This window comes from Siphateles boraxobius, unplaced genomic scaffold (assembly GCF_051911475.1).
Source record: "Siphateles boraxobius isolate OS27281-9 unplaced genomic scaffold, OSU_SipBor_1 36, whole genome shotgun sequence".
NCBI classification, from domain to species: domain Eukaryota; kingdom Metazoa; phylum Chordata; class Actinopteri; order Cypriniformes; family Leuciscidae; genus Siphateles; species Siphateles boraxobius.
The window spans coordinates 897,501-920,000 of record NW_027508986.1 but is presented as its reverse complement, the minus strand read 5'-3'; the positions used below and the strand labels follow the sequence as shown (position 1 = coordinate 920,000).

Here is a 22,500-nt window from a genome sequence, read left to right as displayed (position 1 = left end):
AGAGATAATGAGTAAACAGAGACAATGCCAACAGCCTGTGGTGTTTTACCTGCGCCGATACTGAAGATGAAATTATGCAATACACACTCAGAACACACTAACGTTTCGTCAGTCATCAACATCTGGATAAACAGCTGAACTCTTCATAACACCAAACTCACGCACGTCATCTATATGTGAAGCTCAAAATCACCAGATCTTGTCAAAAAATAAAAATTAATAGTCACTAGAACTCCGATATGGTGTTATTTTAGTATAATTGATACTATTATAGTTTTTATTAATACAGTTTTCCGAATTGTAATTTTTGGGTGAACTGTCCCTTTAAATGCTGGAGCTTTACTTTTTTTCTCAATGTGTTTGAATCCGCTGGCTTTCAGTAGAAGTGTGAAGCAAGTTCTCCTCGAGTTCACACGAGTGGAGTAATAAACACAATACTGACAGTCTTCATCCTTAACACTACATATAATGTATTTCGAACTACAAACTATCTATCAACAAACATCTAGACCTCATTTCCCACAATGCAACCCATTCTTCCCGATGCACAAGCAAGCAAACAAAAGCAGAATCTCCAGTAGGAGAAAGAGAAGCGCTGCATCTGTTCATGGTGATGTGGGGCAGAAATAGTGTCTTATTATCACGGCTGGCAGCAGACTGACTATCAGCGCGCTGTGTGTGTGTGTGTGTGTGTGTGTTTTTCACAAGCCTCTTATTTGCCCGTCTCCTGCGGGTTCGTCTCGCTGGAGTCTCCCTTACCACCACTGCTCCCCAGGGCTCCCGAACCACATGTTTACCTAGTTAGCCCACTTCTGTTTAAGACTTCTGTGTGTGTGTGTGTGTGCGTGTACCTACTTAACTATAATTTGGGGACAAATTTGTACCCAGAATTGACCAAAACCTGACTAAATCTCAAAAAAACTCCCTTTAGGAACTTCCTCATTTATAAATCTGGTAAAAAAAATAAAGTAAAATTGTCAAAATGTAAAAATGCAGAAAGTTGTGTGTGGTGGGTAGGTTAAGGGGTCGGGTTAGTGTGTGAGTGTGTGTGTAGGTTTAGGGTTAGTGTAAGAGGAGAGAATATACAGTTTTTACAATATACAGACGTAATGTTTTTATGCTTTTTATACTGTACAGTATAAAAAGCATAAAAACATTACGTCTATGGAAAGTCCCCATTTAGATAGCTGAGCAAACGTGTGTGTGTGTGTGTGTGTGTTTGTGTGTGTGTGTGTGTGTGTGTGTGTGTGTGTGTGTGTGTGTGTGTGTGTGTGTGTGTGTGTGTGTGTGTGTGTGTGTGAGAGACGCATCAGAATTATTATGGATAAGGGATGGTTGTTTTATGAAAGTCAATGGTTGGACAAATTCTGACAAACCTTCTGTTTACTAGCAACTCATCAACATGAAATCAAAAGTATTTCAAGTGCTCCTTATGTTATTATGTTTTCTCCTACAACAGGTTTACATGACTCCAAGGTCAAAAAACACAATTTTTCTCATAATATCCCTTACAGATTCAGCTCTTTTCTCTCAGTGTCTGAAACGGTTCGTTTAAGGATTCAGTCTCTCTAAGCTCCGCCTCTCTGAGATCTGCTCTGCTCTGATTGGTCAGATGGCCCAGTCTGCTGTGATTGGTCAGAAACCAAACGCTCATTATCATATCTGAATCTCAGTGATATGAACAGTGACGATGGCGTGGGTTTTACCGCATCAATCTCATCAAAGTGGATTTGCTTTGGCAGCAGAAAACAGCATTTTTTTAATATGTATTACACACTACATGAACGGTAATATCGCAATATAAAAAAAAGCATAATAGGGCACTTGCTCCATTTGGCTCTACACATAATCACAAACCAGGGTTATTTTTGCTACCTCAAACTAGAACTGTTTTTGTTAAATTACATAAAGTTTAAATAAAGTAAAATATAAATATTAGATAAAAAGTTAAACTAAATTAACATTAGAAATGCTGCCTTGGTAACTAATAGAGGTGTTGAAATTAATAATTTCTACGATGCATCACAATGTGGACGGGGACGATTCTGCATTGATGCAGTAATAGACCATAATCGATTATAGCCTTATAAAAATGACAAAAGCACATAACAAAATCCCTAAAACTTATTTGAAAATATACAAATAAAAGCTCATTCAAAATATTCATAAAAATGACAGCTGTTTATAAATAATACTAAAATACTACTGACACAAACCAGGGTATTTATAGTTAACTATAACTAAAATAAAACTTCATTAAAACTGCATAGACATAAAAAATTTACTAAAACTTTAACTAAATTAAAATGGAATTTAAAAATATACAAAATATACAAATAAAAGCTCATTAAAAATATTAATAAAATTATAGCTGTATATAAATAATACTCAAATAATACGGACACAAACCAGGGAATTTATATATACAGTCTATAACTGAAATAAAAATTCATAAAAACTGCATAGAAATATAAAAAAAATTCTAAAAACACACAACAAAATTACCTAAATTTAAAATAAAAAAATAAAATATAAAATTAAAAACTAAGTCAAAATAATAATAATAACAGTCTCGTAATGACACTATGACACACACACACACTGCAGTGTTGGAGGAAGCGAGTGCAGTAAACAGGACGAGAGGGGTTGCCCGAGTTAACTCTGTCTTTAGGGTCACACAACTACAGTCAGGAAGCACTCCGGCCAAAACAAACATGGCACAGGGAAAATGCTTTGTGTAAACGAGCACTGAAGCGAGACGTAATCTCACGCGAGCCGCCCTACTGTACGCTTCCATTGTGCTCATAATCTGCAGACTCACCATCATGTGTTCCTGGTAGAACTGATCTCCGATCAGCTGGAGCTTCTGTCCGATGCGTGTCTCGACTCTGAGCGGATCCATCGGCTCGTTCTCTCGTAGAGCCGCGTCTGCGGGCTGAGAGCGACCGGGCGGCGCTAGCAGTAGCAATCCTGCGTTACCTGTTCACACAAACAGAGAATAATATAACATGAGTCTGGTGTGACATTAGGCACAACGTCAGCATTAAAGCAAAATGGATGAAAATTGTTTTTTTTTCTGGAATAATGCATAAATGATTATTCATTAATTAAAATTCATCGTAATCCTGAATCAGAATAACTTGCAGCATCTCTTCTCTGATGATGTGGGCGGGGCAACATGTCACTCACATGAGATCAGCCAATAGCAAACCACAACCGTCCAATCATCCAATCAATTCCCCACGGACACAATCAAGCCCCGCCCTTTATTTGTTCTTGTTCCAGAAGCGTTTCACTCGGATATACGGAACAATAAAGGAGAGAAGAGGGGCGCAACTTCACTTTTATGCTGGTTTTAAATGTGAATTGTGTCATTTCTGAACCTCTAGTGGCACCAAATGGAATTGCAAAAATGATGGCTGTTTTCAAACAGGTTTTCCAAACACTCCTTTTGGCAACTTCAAATATACTTTGAAAGTCCCCCTGTGGTGAAAATCCAGCTTTTAATGTTGTTTCTGTGTCTATGTGGTGTGTTTAATACGCTTTAAGACAAACCATGTGTAAATTCATAAGTCGACAGCATTGCTGAGTATTTTCTCCTTAAAACTGCAGTGAACCAAAGACAGTCTCAAAAACACGGTTTGAAATCGCTGGTGTTTCTGACGTCACAAACTACCTTGTAACCAATCAGATCAACGTGTGATCGTCAACTAGTGGATCTCTGAGCTGAGTGAGTGAGTGGAGGCGGGGCTCTTTTGCATATTCATAGAACCGCGCATACTAAATGAGGCAAGGGTGTCGAGTTACATTCAAGATATTTTAAGGCATGAATAATTTTTTTCAAGGAAAAACGCTTAAATATGTCATTTTGGTGATCAAAGATGAGTTTTAAGGGATAAAATTATTGACTACAGGGAGACTTAAAATAAAGAAACAGCAAAAAAATGTATTGGTTTCAGCTGAAATGGTTTTTGGAGGGTCGAAAGCATTGAAAAAAAAGTGGCGTTTAACTATTTCCCCGCCATTGCCGGAAATGTTCCCTGTTATACGGTAGGGGGCGCTGTTACACATCTTCTGAAAGAGGACTGAATCTCCTGATCAAAACACATGTGAAGGAAAAGCAGAAAGACTCAACGTCATATGTAGGCATATGCAGATGTAAAATAACGTGATCATCAACATTAAACATCATATAAATCAAAACTAACGTTACTGAATGAAATGTCGACTCAGGACTGTGAAGCTTTAGGCTGTTGATGGACTCGATTTACTTCTGCGTCTTAATCATCGTTCTGTATCTGATCCAGACATAGTCTTTGACAAAAACATGATTTTCTCAGCTTTTTTATGAAACTTACCCACATCCAAGTGTTGATAAAAAAAAAATGCACAAAGCGGGTTTTGTGTTTTAAAGCAGCGGCTCGGTTCTTTTCTTTTGATATATCCTCAGATATTCATACAACAAAATATTCTGCAGGCCATGAAACTTTTGTGAAAGTGATCAAATACACGCTGGCAACTTTAAAAAAAACACAGGCAGGGAAAGAGTTAATGTATGTTTACATAAATCTGTCATAAAAAAGTTTTTACTAATCACCATAAATGTTTATATTTCAACATCAAATTAATATATCATTAAGAAGTTGATGTAAAAACTGACTTCTGATTTAAAAATGACTCTGGTTAGGGTTAGGGTTAATGAATATTAAACTGACAAATATTAAACCGACACCGCAGAAACTATCTGAACATCTGATCACACACACCGCACAAGTTCAGCACTGCAGTCAATGCTGATGATGAACTTTGCTCATTACTGCCAACGAGTGAGTGTTATTGAGTGTACGCAACCCTGATGACAGATTAGGTTGTTTAGCATACAAGCCTATATAATGCTGTATATCACGACAACAGCTCAAAGAAAAGAGTCCCATTTGTTTTTTTGTGTTTTCATCATGTTAAGATGTTAAAAGTATATTACTATCTGCTTCAAAGATGCTTCAAGTGCTTAAAAAAGCAAAGATGTTTAAAAATAAACTTGCGAGAGAAATGGCCTCTGTGTTCTGATCTGAAAGCGTTGAGTCATGAAGTTGTGATGTGGATTTTTCACAGAAGTCGAACAGGAAGTTTCTGTTTCGAAGCCCTAGACTGAAACCAAAAAGGTTTTTTCGTGACGGGGCGTACAAATCACATTCATTTTCTTTTAAAAACCTTAAATATCTTTGCAATCCAAAACTTTTGACTGGTAGTGTATGTACAAATGTGAATACAACAAATGATGCAAAACGATTATGGTTCCTGGGTAACACTTTACAATAAAGTTCATTAGTTAATATTAATGCATTAACTAACAACGAGCAATACATTTGTTACAGTATTTATTAATCTTTGTTAAGAAAAATACAGCTGTTTATTGTTCGTTCATGTTAGTTCATAGTGTTTATTAACTAATACAACTTTTTTAACTTTAACTATACAAACTTTTAATAACCTATTAGTAAATGCTGAAATTAATATTAACTAAGATTAATAAATGCTGAAGTATTGTTCATTCTTGTTTGATGTTAACTAAAGTAGTTCACCAATGTTAACTAATTAAACTTATTGTAAACCGTAAAGTGTTTTTCAGAAGGGAACTGATTTTTTTTTGCTATAACACAAACCTTCTAATCTAATGAGTTCTGAGGTTGATAAATGAATAAATATGCCACAAAAAGTGTGATTTCAACTAAATTATTTAATAATCAGCTCATGGACTCCCTGGGAATTAAACCCATGTCTTTAGTGTTGCAAGCATCATGCGTTACTGACTTTCCACTACCGATTGATTCACTTGACCTGATTAAATAAGAAGCACGATCATCAGAGATGCATTGTGTCAGTGCATGGTGTCATTTGCATTGCAAAACGACTGGGAACAAACACAGGTAATAAAGCGACTGAGTCATGACAGATGATATGTGTGACCCTGGACCACAAAACCAGTCACGGGTCGCATGGGTTTATTTGTGGCAATTGCCAACAATATATTGCATGGGTCAAAATTATTGATTTTTTTTATGTCAAAAATCATTAGGATATTAAGTAAAGATCATGTTCCATTAAGATATGTTGTACATTTCCTATCGTAAATACAGTGGATAGCATAAGTGAAAACACCCATGCTAAAGTTGCCTAAAAAGAGGAATAAAAAATCATCTTTTGGAAATTGATCTTAATGCCTTAATTTAAAAAATGAGGAAAAATCCAACCTTTAACGACACCAATTTTCTTTGTGCATGAATAATGTATCGTAAATAAATAAATGTTCTTCCTTAAAATACAGGTTGCATAAGTCAGGACACCCCTATGTTAAATTCCCATAGAGACAGCTGATTTTTATTTTTAAAGGCCAGTTATTTCATGGATCCGGGATAATGTGCATCCTGATAAAGTTACCTTGGCCTTTGGGATTAAAATATCCCACATCATCACATTCCCTTCATCATACCTAGAGATTGGCATGGTGTTATTTCAGTTAGGCTAATAGCTGGTGTGATTTGCATTGAGAGATGATTTTATGGACAGTTCCTCATGCCGATCTCTAGGTATAAGGGTGAAGTGTGTGTGATGATGTGGGATATTTTAATCCCAAAGGCCAAGGGAACTTTATCAGGATGCACATTATCCTGATCCATGAAATAACTGGCCTTTAAAAATAAAAAACAGCTGTCTCTATGGGAGTTTAACATAGGGGTGTCCTGACTTATGCAACCTGTATTTTAAGGAAGAACATTTATTTATTTACGATACATTATTCATTCCCAAAGAAAATTGGTGTCCTTAAAGGTTGGATTTTTCCTCATTTTTTAAATTAAGGAATTAAGATCAATTTCCAAAAGATGATTTTTTATTCCTCTTTTTAGTCAACTTTAGCATGGATGTGTTCACTTATGCTAGGCACTGTATATATAAATCTCAATTTCAAAAACTTGGCCCTTGTGACTGGTTTCGTGGTCCCGGGTCACGTCCGGCAGAGAGACGTGTGTGTGTGTGTGTGTACCGTAGAGAAAGCGTCTGGGCTCATGTGCTCCACAGTTCAGCATGCCGTTGGATGATGGAGCGGGACGCCCTGCTGTCTCTGAAGGCTTTATCTGCACACGAGAGGAAGGCCAGCGCTGATGACCCTTCCCACACACACCATCCTCATCCTCATCCATCAGCTGGACTCCTCACCTACACACACCAGTGGAGAACAACGGTCAGGGACAAACAACCACACAATTATATCGGTAGATTCATGGGCCAGTATTTGACCATTTTGAGATGATCAATATATATATGTATAAAAATGTAATTATATATTATATATATATTACACACACACACACATATATATATATATATATATATATATATAAACAGCACACACACACACACACACATATATATATATATATATATATATATATATATATAGGCCTATATATTTATATAAAACATACATACATATATATTCACACAAATATATAAAAAATAATGAATATATACAAACAAAAATGTGTATATATATAATTTTTTAAATTTTATATTATTGTATATAATATATTTATTATATATATATATATATATATATATATATATATATATATATTTATATATAGTACTTATGTACATATTACAATATATATTTATTTTTATATATTTACTTATTTTTTATATATTTGTTTGTATATATATATATACATATACACATATATAGGCTATACACACAAAAATATATAAAAATGTATTAAATATATAAAAATATAAAATGTGAGTATATTTATACACAATTACAATTTTTTATATATTTATTATATTTTATGTATTTACAATATATAAATATTATATATATATATATATACGCGCACACAGACAGACAGACACACACACATATATATATATGATATATTATTTTTAAATATTTATTGATATATATTTTCTGCATTATGGTAATGACAATTTTCAATCCCAAATATGCATAAATTTGCATTTTAAAATATTATAAATGCAATAAAAATGGAAACGATAATGTCTGGTTGGCAGCTCCAACAATCTAAGCAAGGTAAATAAAAAACGACGTTAAAGAAATTCACTACAGATTCACACAAATTTAGCATATAGTTGGGATTAAACGGTAATATAAATAAAGTGTTGGTCTTTTTGTATGTGTTTAGCGTTCTGGGTTGATGTTCAATGTCAAATCTGAAGTTGTGAACCGCTGCTAGATGTCATTATGAGAATCAGCCAATGAAAAACCCACATCGGTCGACCACTAACAGCACATGAGACGTGTGTGAATACACACACTCACATGTACTTACACAAATGACATCTCAGAGTAATAACGGGGTGTTTCGGCCCGTTTATGGCCGGTTAACAGCGGGATAAATAGACTAAAGATTAGTGTTGCTTGTGGTCACTGGCCGAACTGATTTAGATAAATAGCAGTGATGAAACCACACGCTCGACTGCGGTTATACGAACGCTTTACTATATTTAACCAGGTCTCGCCTACACTTTCCATGTTCTGCGGTGAAGCTTTGGGCTTCGAGAAAAACGATAAATTCTGGAAGTCAGGAGCTTTAAAAAGCGTTAAAGAATGGGATACTGAATACACACACACACACACACGCACACACACACACACACACACACACACACACACACACACACACACACACACACACACACACACACACACACACACACACACACACACAAAGCCAACCATCACATTATTATCATAAACACTTCAACTGTACTGAAATAACATGATGTGCATATATATTCAGCTCACGTTCCTTACATATGCATATCATGAAACTAACAAGAAATGTCACTTTAAAAACCAAAGGGCCCCATTTCCTATAATTAGCCTTTATTGTTTATGCAAAATACAATTCTTGTGTCTTTCTTTTGATTCTGGAGGGAAATATGACCCTGACGTCTGTCAGATTCACACAGTGGAGATAAGAATCTAGTGCAGTCTTGTTTGTTAAACTATCACATCCTCTTAAAAACCTCAAGTTTCCAATAAACCCCTCATGTCACCTATGAGAAATACCCAGCTTTCTCTGAGACAGACGGGCCACAGATCATACAGTATCAGTCGATCGGATGTGTGACGCTCAGAGATGCGTGTGAACGTCCTGTGTCGTGCGTGTGTGTGTGTGTGTGTGTTTGTGTGTTTATGCACAGAAACACGTGTCATGCACACCACAAACTATCACATCTGATTTCCTCAATGAGTGTAAAAATGACACAGCAAAAACATGCAACTCCCTCTACCACAGCGGATACACACACACACACACACACACGCACACACACGCAGACACACATAGACACACACACACACGCAGACACACACACACACACACACACACACACACACACACACACACACACACACACACACACACACACACACACACACACACACACACACACACACACACACAACACAGGATGTTCACACACAACAGTTTTCATTCATTCACGATCATCATGCCATTATTTATACTACTTATTGTGTTCATATTTACTGCATATTTTTTTTATTTTCTGCATGTTTTCAGTCATTAAAGCAACCGAACTCGGCCAATAAACTTTAACCTGAAGTTGTAATGGAGTGATTTGTTAGTTGGTGACTGAGACTCCCTTACAGCTTCTGTAGCACTACTGACCCAGTGAGGAAACACACACACACACACACACACACACACACACACACACACACACACACACACACACACACACACACACTCTCTCTCTCTCTTTCTCTCTTTCTCTATCCCTCAAACAAACACACACACAGACTCTCTCTCTCTCTCTCTCTCTCTCTCCCTCAAACAAACAAACACACACACACTCTTTCTCTCAAACACTCACTCACACGCACACTTTCTTTCTCTCTCTCTCAAACAGACACAAAAACACTCACACGCACGCACGCGCGCCCGCGCGCACACACACACACACACACACACACACACACACACACACACACACAAGCCCTCATCAGTGCTTGACTATATTCAGTCTGGATTCAATTATCAATGACAACAAACCAAAGTACAGGAGATAGATGTCCACTTTCCATCATTATCCACATTTGCATTGCATTATTGTTCTCCATATCTTAACGACACGACAGTAGTTCAACACAACAACACCACAGTGCTCATTATGACTGTTATCTTATCATAAAGTCATTAGAAAATACATAAAATACCAATACATCTCTCTGACAGAGATAATTACGTGTTATGATACTTGTCTCCAGCACTTTAAACTGTCATTATTAATCAGACTCATAAACTCTGAGATTTGAGGTTTATGCAGTGAGATTTACAGGGACTGTCTCAAACCCCAGTGAGTTGTCTACCTAGACAGCAGCAGTTTAGATGCGATAGAAGTTGACCAACATGTTGCTGTCTATGTGAGAAGCTCACTAGGATTTGAGACACGGACAATGTACCGGTTCACACAAAAACAACAACAACCACATCATCATCATCAACTTCAGCGATTTTATCGCTAAGTGACAGCTCATAGTAAATACTCCAAATTTACACGAGTGTCTGTACAAATGTATTCAACAATAACACACATAACTGTATTAAAACTCAAGACTAATATATAACAATACAAAACAAAAAAATACCGTGTAATTGTACCACCGTATGAAGCACTGCATAATGAGTAAACACTTCTTACCTGTTTGTTTGCCTGTCGTCCAGTTCAGATGTGAAAATAGTCGCGTAAAGTTCAGTATCAAAAATATCAGTATAAATATCAGTAACACGCTCGCAGTGCGCGCGCCTCATCGGCCACTTCATTCTGCTGTCGGTGCCGAGCTCGCGCTCGAGTTCCAGAGGCAAGGCCCCGCCTCCTCGTGACGTCACGCACGGTGTGTAAACACACACACAGACACACGCACACACACACACACACACACACACACACACACACACACACACACACACACACACACACACACACACACACACACACACACACACACACTCTCTCTCTCTCTCTCTCTCTCTCCTCTCTCTCTCTCTCTCTCTCTCTCTCACACACACTATCGCTCACTCTCTCTTAAAGAGACAGGAGCATATTAATGACGTTTCTAATTTTAAACTCAAGGAGGTTAGATAGATAGATAGATAGATAGATAGATAGATAGATAGATAGATAGATAGATAGATAGATAGATAGATAGATAGATAGATAGATTCATGAATTTTAGCATTGCATAACTCACCATCTGGCATGAAGGTGTTATCTTAGACAAACAGTGTTAAAACACACATTTAACTGATGTCTTTGTGAGAGTGTGTTCAATAGCCGTCCTGCTGTGCTTTTCTCCTCAGCTCTATTGTAATGCGTTTTCCACAAATGGTCTGTTTAATTACTTTACCGACATTATTCCACTAAGAAACTTTTATATCCTCAGTTCATAATATAATATAAAACTATAAAGGCTTTATTAATAGAAATTCAAGAAACTGTAGCTTTCAAACTTTTGATAGAGATGAATTCATATTTACAAAATGCCAGGAATGCATCTCATTATGAAAAGTTTGTGTGTTGCTCTGAATCTTCCTGAGAAATTCAGTATAATTTTGCACTATGCCTTTAAGACTTCAATCATGTGACCTCTGGCCAATCAGGGCGTTTGTTTTGGTCTGGCCTTGCTGTGCTGTATTCACACACGTGGATGGGAAATTCCCACAGCTAAAGTGTTTGTGGTTCAATCATATGATTTTACACTGACTTCATATGAGAGCGGAATGATTTCACTACACCGGAAAAAACTACACTCACACACTCACACTTACACAAACTCTCTCTCTCTCTCTCTCTCTCTCTCTCTCTCTCTCTCTCTCTCTCTCTCTCTCACACACACACACACACACACACACACACACACACACACACACACACACACACACACACATACTTGCACATACTCATACTCATACTCGCACACACACATACTCATGCACACACACATACTCATGCACACACACACACACACACACACACACACACACACACACACACACACACACACACACACACACACACACACACACACACACATACTTGCACATACTCATACTCATACTCATACTCGCACACACACATACTCATGCACACACACACACACACACACACACACACACACACACACACACACACACACACACACACACACACACACACACACACACACACACACACACACTTGCACATACTCATACTTGCATACTCATGCACACACACACACACACACACACACACACACACCCTGACACATGCGGCTGGACCCGAATATTCGTTCGGTGGGTTGGTATTCGATTTGTAAATGTAACATTCGAATATTTTTTTTTTTTTTTGCACAACTGGCATCCCCCTCGAAACGTTTCTCATTCGCACTTGAATATGTTTTACAATATAAAATCTGGTGAAATATAATACTTAACATATAACTTCGTTATATCTACTTAATAAATAGATATTTACTTCTTCTTGGACTACTAAAAGTGTTTCTGCAACGGGAGTATTCCGCACAGAACAGCGGAGTTTGTATGGACAGAATGCTTGTATTTTGGGTTAAGCTGCGTTGCTTTGACATTGTGGAAAATAGAATAATAGAAACAAAATGTATTAAAATGTATGTAGTATTAAAATTAGTGCTGTGCGTTAAACGCGTTATTAACGGCGTTAACGCAAACACATTTTAACGGCGTCAATTTTTTTATCGCGAGATTAACGCTCTTTTTGGCCTAGCAAACTTTGTATTTTTTTCACATGCTGTTGCAACAACTAGTAACGTTATAAAAACTACAACATCACACCGGATAGCTAGACCGGAAACAAAACAACAGGCACGCCGCACGTACTTGTTTGGGCTTACGCGCCGGCCAAAGAGTAGTAGGCTAACGGTACGTTTTGAGTGGATGGCGCGAGCGCGAGACGCCGATCTAGAGACGTGCACTCTCAACGCAATAGAGTGCGGCGCGGGACTAGATTTGATGGCCGAGGGCGGGCTCGAGCGGTAATGCACTCACTATGTGTGCGGATACGGGAGAATAAAACGATTCGCGGGACTCTCGCAAACTAGAAATATCTATGAATAAAACATAAAAACTAATAAATTTTTTTTCATATGTTGCAGAAAAGCAACAAAAACAACTAAAACAAAATAGAAACGATTTACAGGCCAGAGTTTCTTTTTATAACATGTTTGCAGCGTTGAGTGATGTAGCCAATCACAGACATATGTGTTGATTTCTTGAACGCAATGGCCAATCAGAAGCATTTAAAATAGACTCCCCTCACCGCTCAAAACAGACTTTTTGGTCAGTGCTGAATTCTGTAATCTGGCAAATCCTCAAATTATAACAAACAAAGTGTATATATTATGAAAGATGCATTGTGCAGTCAGCTTCACTGATAATAACAGATGTGTGAGATTGCGATGAACTGATGTCAGCTTTTTAGGAATTATTAAGGGAGCGCACTTTGCGCGCATTCAGTCATGCCAAACCATGCACTCAGTAGCCTGCTTGCTTTTATTTTATAACAGTGGTTTGTGTGTTAATGCTTTAATAACTAATAATTTATCAGGAGCATTTATGCTGATGTGTATGGTGGCGACACGTAGGCGAAAGTATTTGGAGGTAGCCTACAAAAAAAAGAGTGTATTTGCGGGCGGGAGCGGGACAAAAATGTTGCGGGCGGGAGAAAGTAACATAGAAAATAGTTGAGAACGTCAGTTATAACGACCCACGTATGAAAAAAATGGACGGGTTTAAATCGGGCTCGGGCTCATAATTACAGTTTATGTGTCGGGCCGGGCTCGGACACAATGCGCACGGGCTCGGGTCGGGCTTGATTTTTTGGGCCCGATCTAAGCTCTACAATGGATGACTTCAGACAGAAGCACATGGATACCACAGCTAAGAACAAACTTACTGCTGATCCACTTTTCCATGTTGATAAGAGCATTAAAATTAGAAAAAATAATGAGACAAATAGAAATCAAGGGACATTTAGAATAGATAAAAATGTGCGATTAATCGCGAGTTAACTATGGCATTAATGCGATTAATCGCGATTAAATATTTTAATCGTTTGACAGCACTAATTAAAATGTATAAATGTATGTATTAGTGTGTTTTATACCACTAGTGCAGTGTCCGTTCTCGGAGCATTTAAGCTCTGCTCGCGTGAGGCGCGCCGCTTCCCGCTCGCGCTGTTCTGTAGTTTATTAAAAGTTTATTAATTCTGAACGTGTCGCGTCTCACCTGTCTATCTATATTGCACCAAATACGACACTGCACTCCCTCGTGAAGTCGTTTGGATGAACGGTTCTCGAGATAATCATGCGCTGATCATGATCATGCGCATTTTACATGCGCTTCAAGAGGCACACACGCTCATTTGCACACACACGCAAGGTCTCTTGCTCTCTCCCTCTCTGTCTTTTGCGCGCTACACGGGCTGGAGCTCGCGAGCTCTAGATTCCGGGAGATTTGAACTAATTTGTGGGCATCAGGGAGCGCTATTAATATGCGGGAGAATTGGGTTTTCTGAGACATATAGAGATTCCGAAGCTTCGAATATTCGATGTTCATTCCCACCGAAGCTTCGAAGCTCAAAAAATGGTATTCGGACCAGCCCTAACACACATACTTGCACATACTCATACTTGCACACACACTCATAATCATACTCATACTCATACTCATACTCGCACACACACTCATACTCATACTTGCACACACACACTCATACTCATACTCATACTTGCACACACACTCATACTCATACTCATACTCATACTTGCACACACACTCATACTCATACTCATACTCATACTCATACTTGCACACACACTCATACTCATACTTGCACACACACTCATACTCATACTCATACTCATACTCATACTCATACTCATACTTGCACACACACTCATACTCATACTCATACTCGCACACACACTCATACTCATACTTGCACACACACTCATACTCATACTCATACTCATACTCGCACACACACTCATACTCATACTTGCACACACACTCATACTCATACTCATACTTGCACACACACTCATACTCATACTCATACTCGCACACACACTCATACTCATACTCATACTTGCACACACACTCATACTCATTCTCATACTCATACTCATACTCATACTCATACTCGCACACGCATGCACACACACTCATACTCATACTTGCACACACACTCATACTCATACTCATACTCGCACACACACACTCATACTCATACTCATACTTGCACACACACTCATACTCATACTCATACTCATACTCATACTCGCACACACACTCATACTCATACTTGCACACACACTCATACTCATACTCATACTCATACTTGCACACACACTCATACTCATACTCATACTCATACTCGCACACACACTCATACTCATACTCATACTCGCACACACACTCATACTCATACTCATACTCATACTCATACTCATACTCATACTCATACTCATACTCATACTCGCACACGCACACGCACACGCACGCACACGCACACACACACACACACACACACACACACACACACACACACACACACACACACACACACACACACACACACACACACACACACACACACATGTTTCTTTTTGCCGTAGAATACAAAATAAGTTATTTTGAAGAAGCTGTTGCTGGTCCACATTGACTTAAAAATATTCTATGGAAGTCAATAGGGACCAGAAACTGTTAAGAACTTCTCATTAACACTAAAAACAATAAAATGTTTGTGCCTGCAGAAAATACATCAAAAGTAATCTTTCTCATAAGTAAGAACTTATACAAACGAGACTGTATTCATGATCTGTGCTCTGAGCAATAACAGTGTCCTCTGCTCCTGCTGTCTGAGTTTGCTCTCTCGCCCGCTCTCTCTCTCTGCAAACACAGCTGATGCAGTGGTGTGTTCAGACTAACACAGCTTCATAGCATTGCACAAAAGATCTAACTTATTCCTCTGTGCACTAAAAAAAGGCATACATAACATATGTGCTTTCGCATTGCATTTCCATACTACAACTAACTTATTCAGTTGTGTATTGAAGGGAAATCATTGCATTAGCTGTTGCATTGCAATTTAAAACCTCATGCCGTTGTGCAATGAAGAGGTAAAATACAGTAGTGCTGCATTGCCCATGCGATCTAACGCTGTGCATTGAAGAATAACATATAAGCTAGACTTATATGTACTTGCACTCACCTAAAGGTTTATTAGGAACACCATACTAATACTGTGTTTGACCCCCTTTCGCCTTCAGAACTGCTTTAATTCTACGTGGCATTGATTCAACAAGGTGCTGAAAGCATTCTTTAGAAATGTTGGCCCATATTGATAGGATAGCATCTTGCAGTTGATGGAGATTTGTGGGATGCACATCCAGGGCACGAAGCTCCCGTTCCACCACATCCCAAAGATGCTCGACTGTGGGGGCCATTTTAGTACAGTGAACTCATTGTCATGTTCAAGAAACCAATTTGAAATGATTCGAGCTTTGTGACGGTGCATTATCCTGCTGGAAGTAGCCATCAGAGGATGGGTACATGGTGGCCATAAAGGGATGGACATGGTCAGAAACAATGCTCAGGTAGGCCGTGGCATTTAAACGATGCCCAATTGGCAATAAGGGGCCTAAAGTGTGCCAAGAAAACATCCCCCACACCATTACACCACCACCACCAGCCTGCACAGTGGTAACAAGGCATGATGGATCCATGTTCTCATTCTGTTTACGCCAAATTCTGACTCTACCATCTGAATGTCTCAACAGAAATCGAGACTCATCAGACCAGGCAACATTTTTCCAGTCTTCAACTCTCCAATTTTGGTGAGCTCTTGCAAATTGTAGCCTCTTTTTCCTATTTGTAGTGGAGATGAGTGGTACCCGGTGGGGTCTTCTGCTGTTGTAGCCCATCCGCCTCAAGGTTGAGCGTGTTGTGGCTTCACAAATGCTTTGCTGCATACCTCGGTTGTAACAAGTGGTTATTTCAGTCAAAATTGCTCTTCTATCAGCTTGAATCAGTCGGCCCATTCTCCTCTGACCTCTAGCATCAACAAGGCATTTTCGGCCACAGGACTGCCGCATACTGGATGTTTTTCCCTTTTCACACCATTCTTTGTAAACCCTAGAAATGGTTGTGCATGAAAATCCCAGTAACTGAGCAGATGGTGAAATACTCAGACCGGCCCGTCTGGCACCAACAACCATGCCTCGGTCAAAATTGCTTAAATCATTCAGTTTGGTGTTCAGGAGATTGTCTTGACCAGGACCACACCCCTAAATGCATTGAGGCAATTGCCATGTGATTGGTTGATTAGATAATTGCATTAATGAGAAATTGAACAGGTGTTCCTTATAATCCTTTAGGTGAGTGTATATGTATACCGGCAGGGCAAGTGCTGGTTTATGACCAGCCCTTACTGATCAATAAACACTTGGACAGCTGGGTCACACATTCCCTCACAGAGGGCCGGTGCTGACGAACGCCTCACTGCAGTTACAGTGTGAAGACTCACTACTCGAAGTTAATAACAAACAGGTTTCCTGCTTGAATGTTGATTATTTTCCTCATATTTTCCATTGTTTCGGCTCCTCTCTTCCCAGTCTGTCAGTAACCCTCTGTTTACTTCCTGTCTCTATGACGCCCCTCCTTCTGGAAAGCACACTGTGCTCTGATTGGTCGGCTGGAGTAGTGTGTTGTGATTGGTCGAGCGCTTCGAGTGTGTTTGGGAAATGTCCCGCCCCTTCCCATAACCGCCAGTTTAACTACTAACTAACTCAACCAGGCTCCGCCCCTTTATTCTGCGTGTGAATTATTATAATGAGGAATATTGTGACGTGTTCGTTCCCGGAAGAAACTCAAGATACAATGAACATAACAGGTCCTCTTCAAGAAAGAGAAGTTAAGAGTGAGAGAAAGAGAGTTTGTTATCACAATTACATTCGTCTGGCCAGATATGAAACCAAACGAACATGCCAGTAAAACAAATAAATAAAACGTAAAAATTCATCTTTGACATGATGATATGACACAAATATAATAAGTTACCATTATCTGAACTTACACAAGTGAAGTGTTTTAGGAACAAAACTACTCTGATGTCATATACAGGTACTTTGCATACATATTGGCATATCACAATCAGTTTTTACTCTAGTATAAGATATTGGGATTATTTTACTTATAAACCACTCAAAAAACGCCTAAAATAAGTTTTATAATGATTTCCCCTCACTGTGATTAACTTTATTAACTAAATCTTGACAAAGAAGTCAGAGACACTCTCTAAAAACCGATTGAGAACATTAGCGTTTTCTTCCCTTCTGTCCTCCACACACACACACACACACACACACACACACACACACACACACACACACACACACACACACACACACACACACACACACACACACACACACACACACACACACACACACACACACACACACACACACACACACACACACACACACACACACACACACGCACGCACACGCACGCACACACACACTCACACACACTCACACACACACACACATTATTTACAACTAAAAGTATCTTGTTTTAAGGATGTTTAGATAATTATGTTGAAAAACAGGACAAAAAGACAGAGTGAGAAAAAGAGTGAGAGTAAAGTCCAGTTCGAAGCAATTATTGCTCAATTATTAAAATCACAGATAAATCTATAGATTTCGACATTTTCCAATGAAAATCTGATCGTTTTGTCCATGTAAATCATGAAGTTCTGTGTGATTTCCAGAGGGAAGCTCGTCTCCATCATCTGTAGATATAAATATGATTCCTTCTGAACTGTAGTTCATTAACTCTGAGCTCTATGATGATTGGCTCTGTAAACACTCGTGTGACATCACTCGTCAGGTATATTCCAGTCGTTTATCAGATTAATTGTCTTTGAGGGATAATATAAACCATGTGACCGTCTCGATGAGCCCTCATACATGCATCTGTTCCAGACATCTTATCTGGTTCTTCACAATCATAAATTCATAAACATGGAATCGCAGCACAGCGGCAGACGCTGATCAAACACAGACTGACTCCTCTAGAGTTTGATCGGTCAATTCTGATGGATATTTTCACAGAGCAAATCATTCATCCGGTTCAGAGCATGACAGGTTTCTTTCAAGCCAGTACATGCTATACATATACTTTCATATTATATGCAACAAGACAAATCAATAGAACAAAAACCCCTGGTTGAAATAACATTCAAAATAATATTAGTAACATACTGTAATGAACTAAAATTTAAATTGCATGGACACACCTCTACATGCAATTTAATAAAAACGCAATCCCAAAAAAAAACACACACAAAAAAAAAAATATATATATATAAAATAAATAAATAATTAAATAAATATTTGCAATAAAATAAAATAAAATTAAATTAAATTAAATTAAATTAAATTAAATTAAATTAAATTAAATTAAATTAAATTAAATTAAATTAAATTAAATTAAAACAATGCATTAAATTAAAACAATGCATTAAATTAAATGCAATGCAATGTGGTTTTCAAAATTAACCACATATAGAACTTTAAAATATACAGAATATATATATTTTTAAAGTTTGTTTCACATATCAATCCTGGTTGGAAACTCCGTCATTATACACAAGTCTATTGGGTGGATGAGATTCGTAATTGATCATAAGTATTGACTTAAACGTGTGCAGCTCAAAAGAGAAACTTGCTCTGTCAAATGCTGGAAATCATGCAAACATCCAGCATCATGAATTATGAATATCACTGCACAGATTATAATGACGCTGTGGAGGAGTGTGTGGATTTGACGTGACATGACAGTTGTCGTCCTGCCATGAAAGGCTCGACCCGATGAATAGCATCATCAGTATATTTGCCTTAATAGAGTTGAGCTGAAACTAAGTGGAATGATTCATGGGGGCTGCTTTGAATGAAACTAACTCTGTTTCTATGGCAACAGCTCTGCTCTGATGGCAACAGCTCCATCATTGGTCCAGTGTGTCGAGCGGATACACACACGGTTCCTCCGCAGGTCATGGAGTCGATGAGGATTTATGATTGCATCAGAAACCAAAACCAAGAAAGAGAGAGAGAAGAGAAGAGAATTCTCTTTCTCACACACACACACACACACACACACACACACACACACACACACACACACACACACACACACACACACACACACACACACACACACACACACACACACACACACACACACACACACACACACACACACACACACACACACGGCTGCGCAATCACATGCTCCACTTCCTCTACAGCTCTAATCCTCTGAACTCTCTCTGAAGACTGGAGTGACTTTGATAAAAGGTACTTTATTGGCTTCACACTGCATAATCATTAGTCACTTTATATATATATACATTTAAATTACACATACACAACTCTACATGCATAATATACTATACATAAAATAAAATAAATGCAATGCACTGCAATAAAATACGAAAATACAATGCAATGCAATAAAATATAAAATGTTCAATTAAAAATAAAATAACATAAAACAAAAATGCAATGTAATAAAATACAAAAAAATATATAATTAAAAATAAAATAAAATACAAAAATGCAAGGCAATAAGATATAAAAAATACAATGAAATAAAATACAAAAATGCAAGGCAATAATATATAAAAAATACAATGAAATAAAATACAAAAATTAAGTAAAGAAAAAAAAATGCAATTACAGTAAATAAAATGTGAAGCAATGCAATGCAATAAAATAAAATACAAAAATGATCAGTTAAAATTAAATACAAAAATGCACTGCAATAAAGTATAAAAATGCAATGAAATATAATGCAAAAATTAAGTAAAAAAATGCAATAAAATAAAATAAAATAAAATAAATAAAATAAAATAAAAAAAATTAAATAAAAATAAAATAAAATAAAATAAAATAAAATAAATAAATAAATAAAATAAAATAAAATAAAATAAAATAAAATAAAATAAATGGTAAAAGTTTATCAGTTCCCACCTAAACACTGAGCACATGAATCCTGCCTGGAAACCAGTCAAGGGTTTTCCGACTGTTCTAATTGGACGAGCTCCATAGCAACCACAAGAGCACATCGACCATTCAGGTTAAGCAGAAGAGTCACACACACACACACACACACACACACACACACACACACACACACACACACACACACACACACACACACACACACACACACACACACACACACACACACACACACACACACACACACACACACACACACACACACACACACACACACACACACACACACACACACACACACACACTCACTCACAAACACACACACACACTCAGTGTGGCAGATAATAAAAAACACAAAACAAAATTACAAAATTACTCAAATTACTTTATTCTGGAGAACTATTAATAAAAGCACAATCGTATCTCAATTATGAAAATTAACACTGGTTATTATTATAATTATACAGTAACACCAAAAATATTAATTATGGACATAATTTTAAACAACAATTTCTGTGTGATTTTCCACCACTGGTTTATAATCAGAGTACATGAGTGTGTCCAGGGTTGCAGGGAGAGATCAGGCCGGGACGAGCCGCTGTCAGTCATCTCAGGTGAAGCGCTGTGAATTATTGAAGCGGGCGGGTCATGTGGTCATGCGGGTCATGTGGTCATGTGGTCATGTGACCCCTGCCACCCTCAGACAGACAGACAGATAGCAGGAGAGATGTGTGTGTCTCTCTTATTAAAGCAATGACACCTGATCTACACAGGTAACAGAAGAGCAGCGGCCGGCTGGCGTTTCAATCTCCTCACACTCGTCTGGATCCTAAATATCCCTCGGGAAGTTTTAGGAAACACAGAAGACCATAAATATGGAAAATTCCTTTATATTAAGAATAAGTAAATTTGGCTCTATTACTACAGACTTTTTTGAGACAATTTTCAAAAATGCATTAAAAACGCAAGATAAGACTTAAATAAGAAATACCTGGTTTAAAGTCATTTTGATGTAGACTTGTAGAGATTACATTTTTTTAATAATTTTTTTAAAAAATTATAATAATTATACTTATTTTTCTTAATTAAAAAAAATAATTCCACTAATATACCATATAATACATTTCATTATTTACTGTCGTGAGACCTTCAATCTTAAAATCCAATATAATATTAATTTAATTAAAAAACTATGATAGTATAAACAAAAGGGTTAAATAAAACCATTTTAACATTTATTGTGCAAAACAAACATAAAATATGACGGATTCTGGATCTCAGCTTCATCTCAAGAACGATTTTGCCTCTAATAAAGTTTTCTTGGAAACACTTTATTTTACAGTGTCATTGTT

The 22,500-nt window shown here is 37.6% G+C and overlaps 1 protein-coding gene across 2 annotated transcripts in view; it reads right to left on the bottom strand.

The window, feature by feature from the left end:
* Positions 1-11,064, bottom strand: part of bmf1 (BCL2 modifying factor 1) — a 25,209-nt gene extending 14,145 nt beyond the window's left edge. The window contains exons 1-3 of one of the 2 annotated variants that reach the window (XR_013190652.1): positions 10,744-10,971; positions 7,043-7,215; positions 2,822-2,979 (exon numbers count right to left, since the gene is read on the bottom strand). Coding sequence is in view for 1 of the 2 variants with exons in the window: in XM_077196832.1 (XP_077052947.1) it covers positions 2,822-2,979; positions 7,043-7,199 (315 nt within the window). In the remaining variant the exon portion in view is untranslated. Of the gene's footprint in view, positions 1-2,821; positions 2,980-7,042; positions 7,216-10,743 lie in introns of both variants that reach the window. The other variant, XM_077196832.1, reaches the window with a different exon arrangement.
* Positions 11,065-22,500: the final 11,436 nt, after the last annotated feature.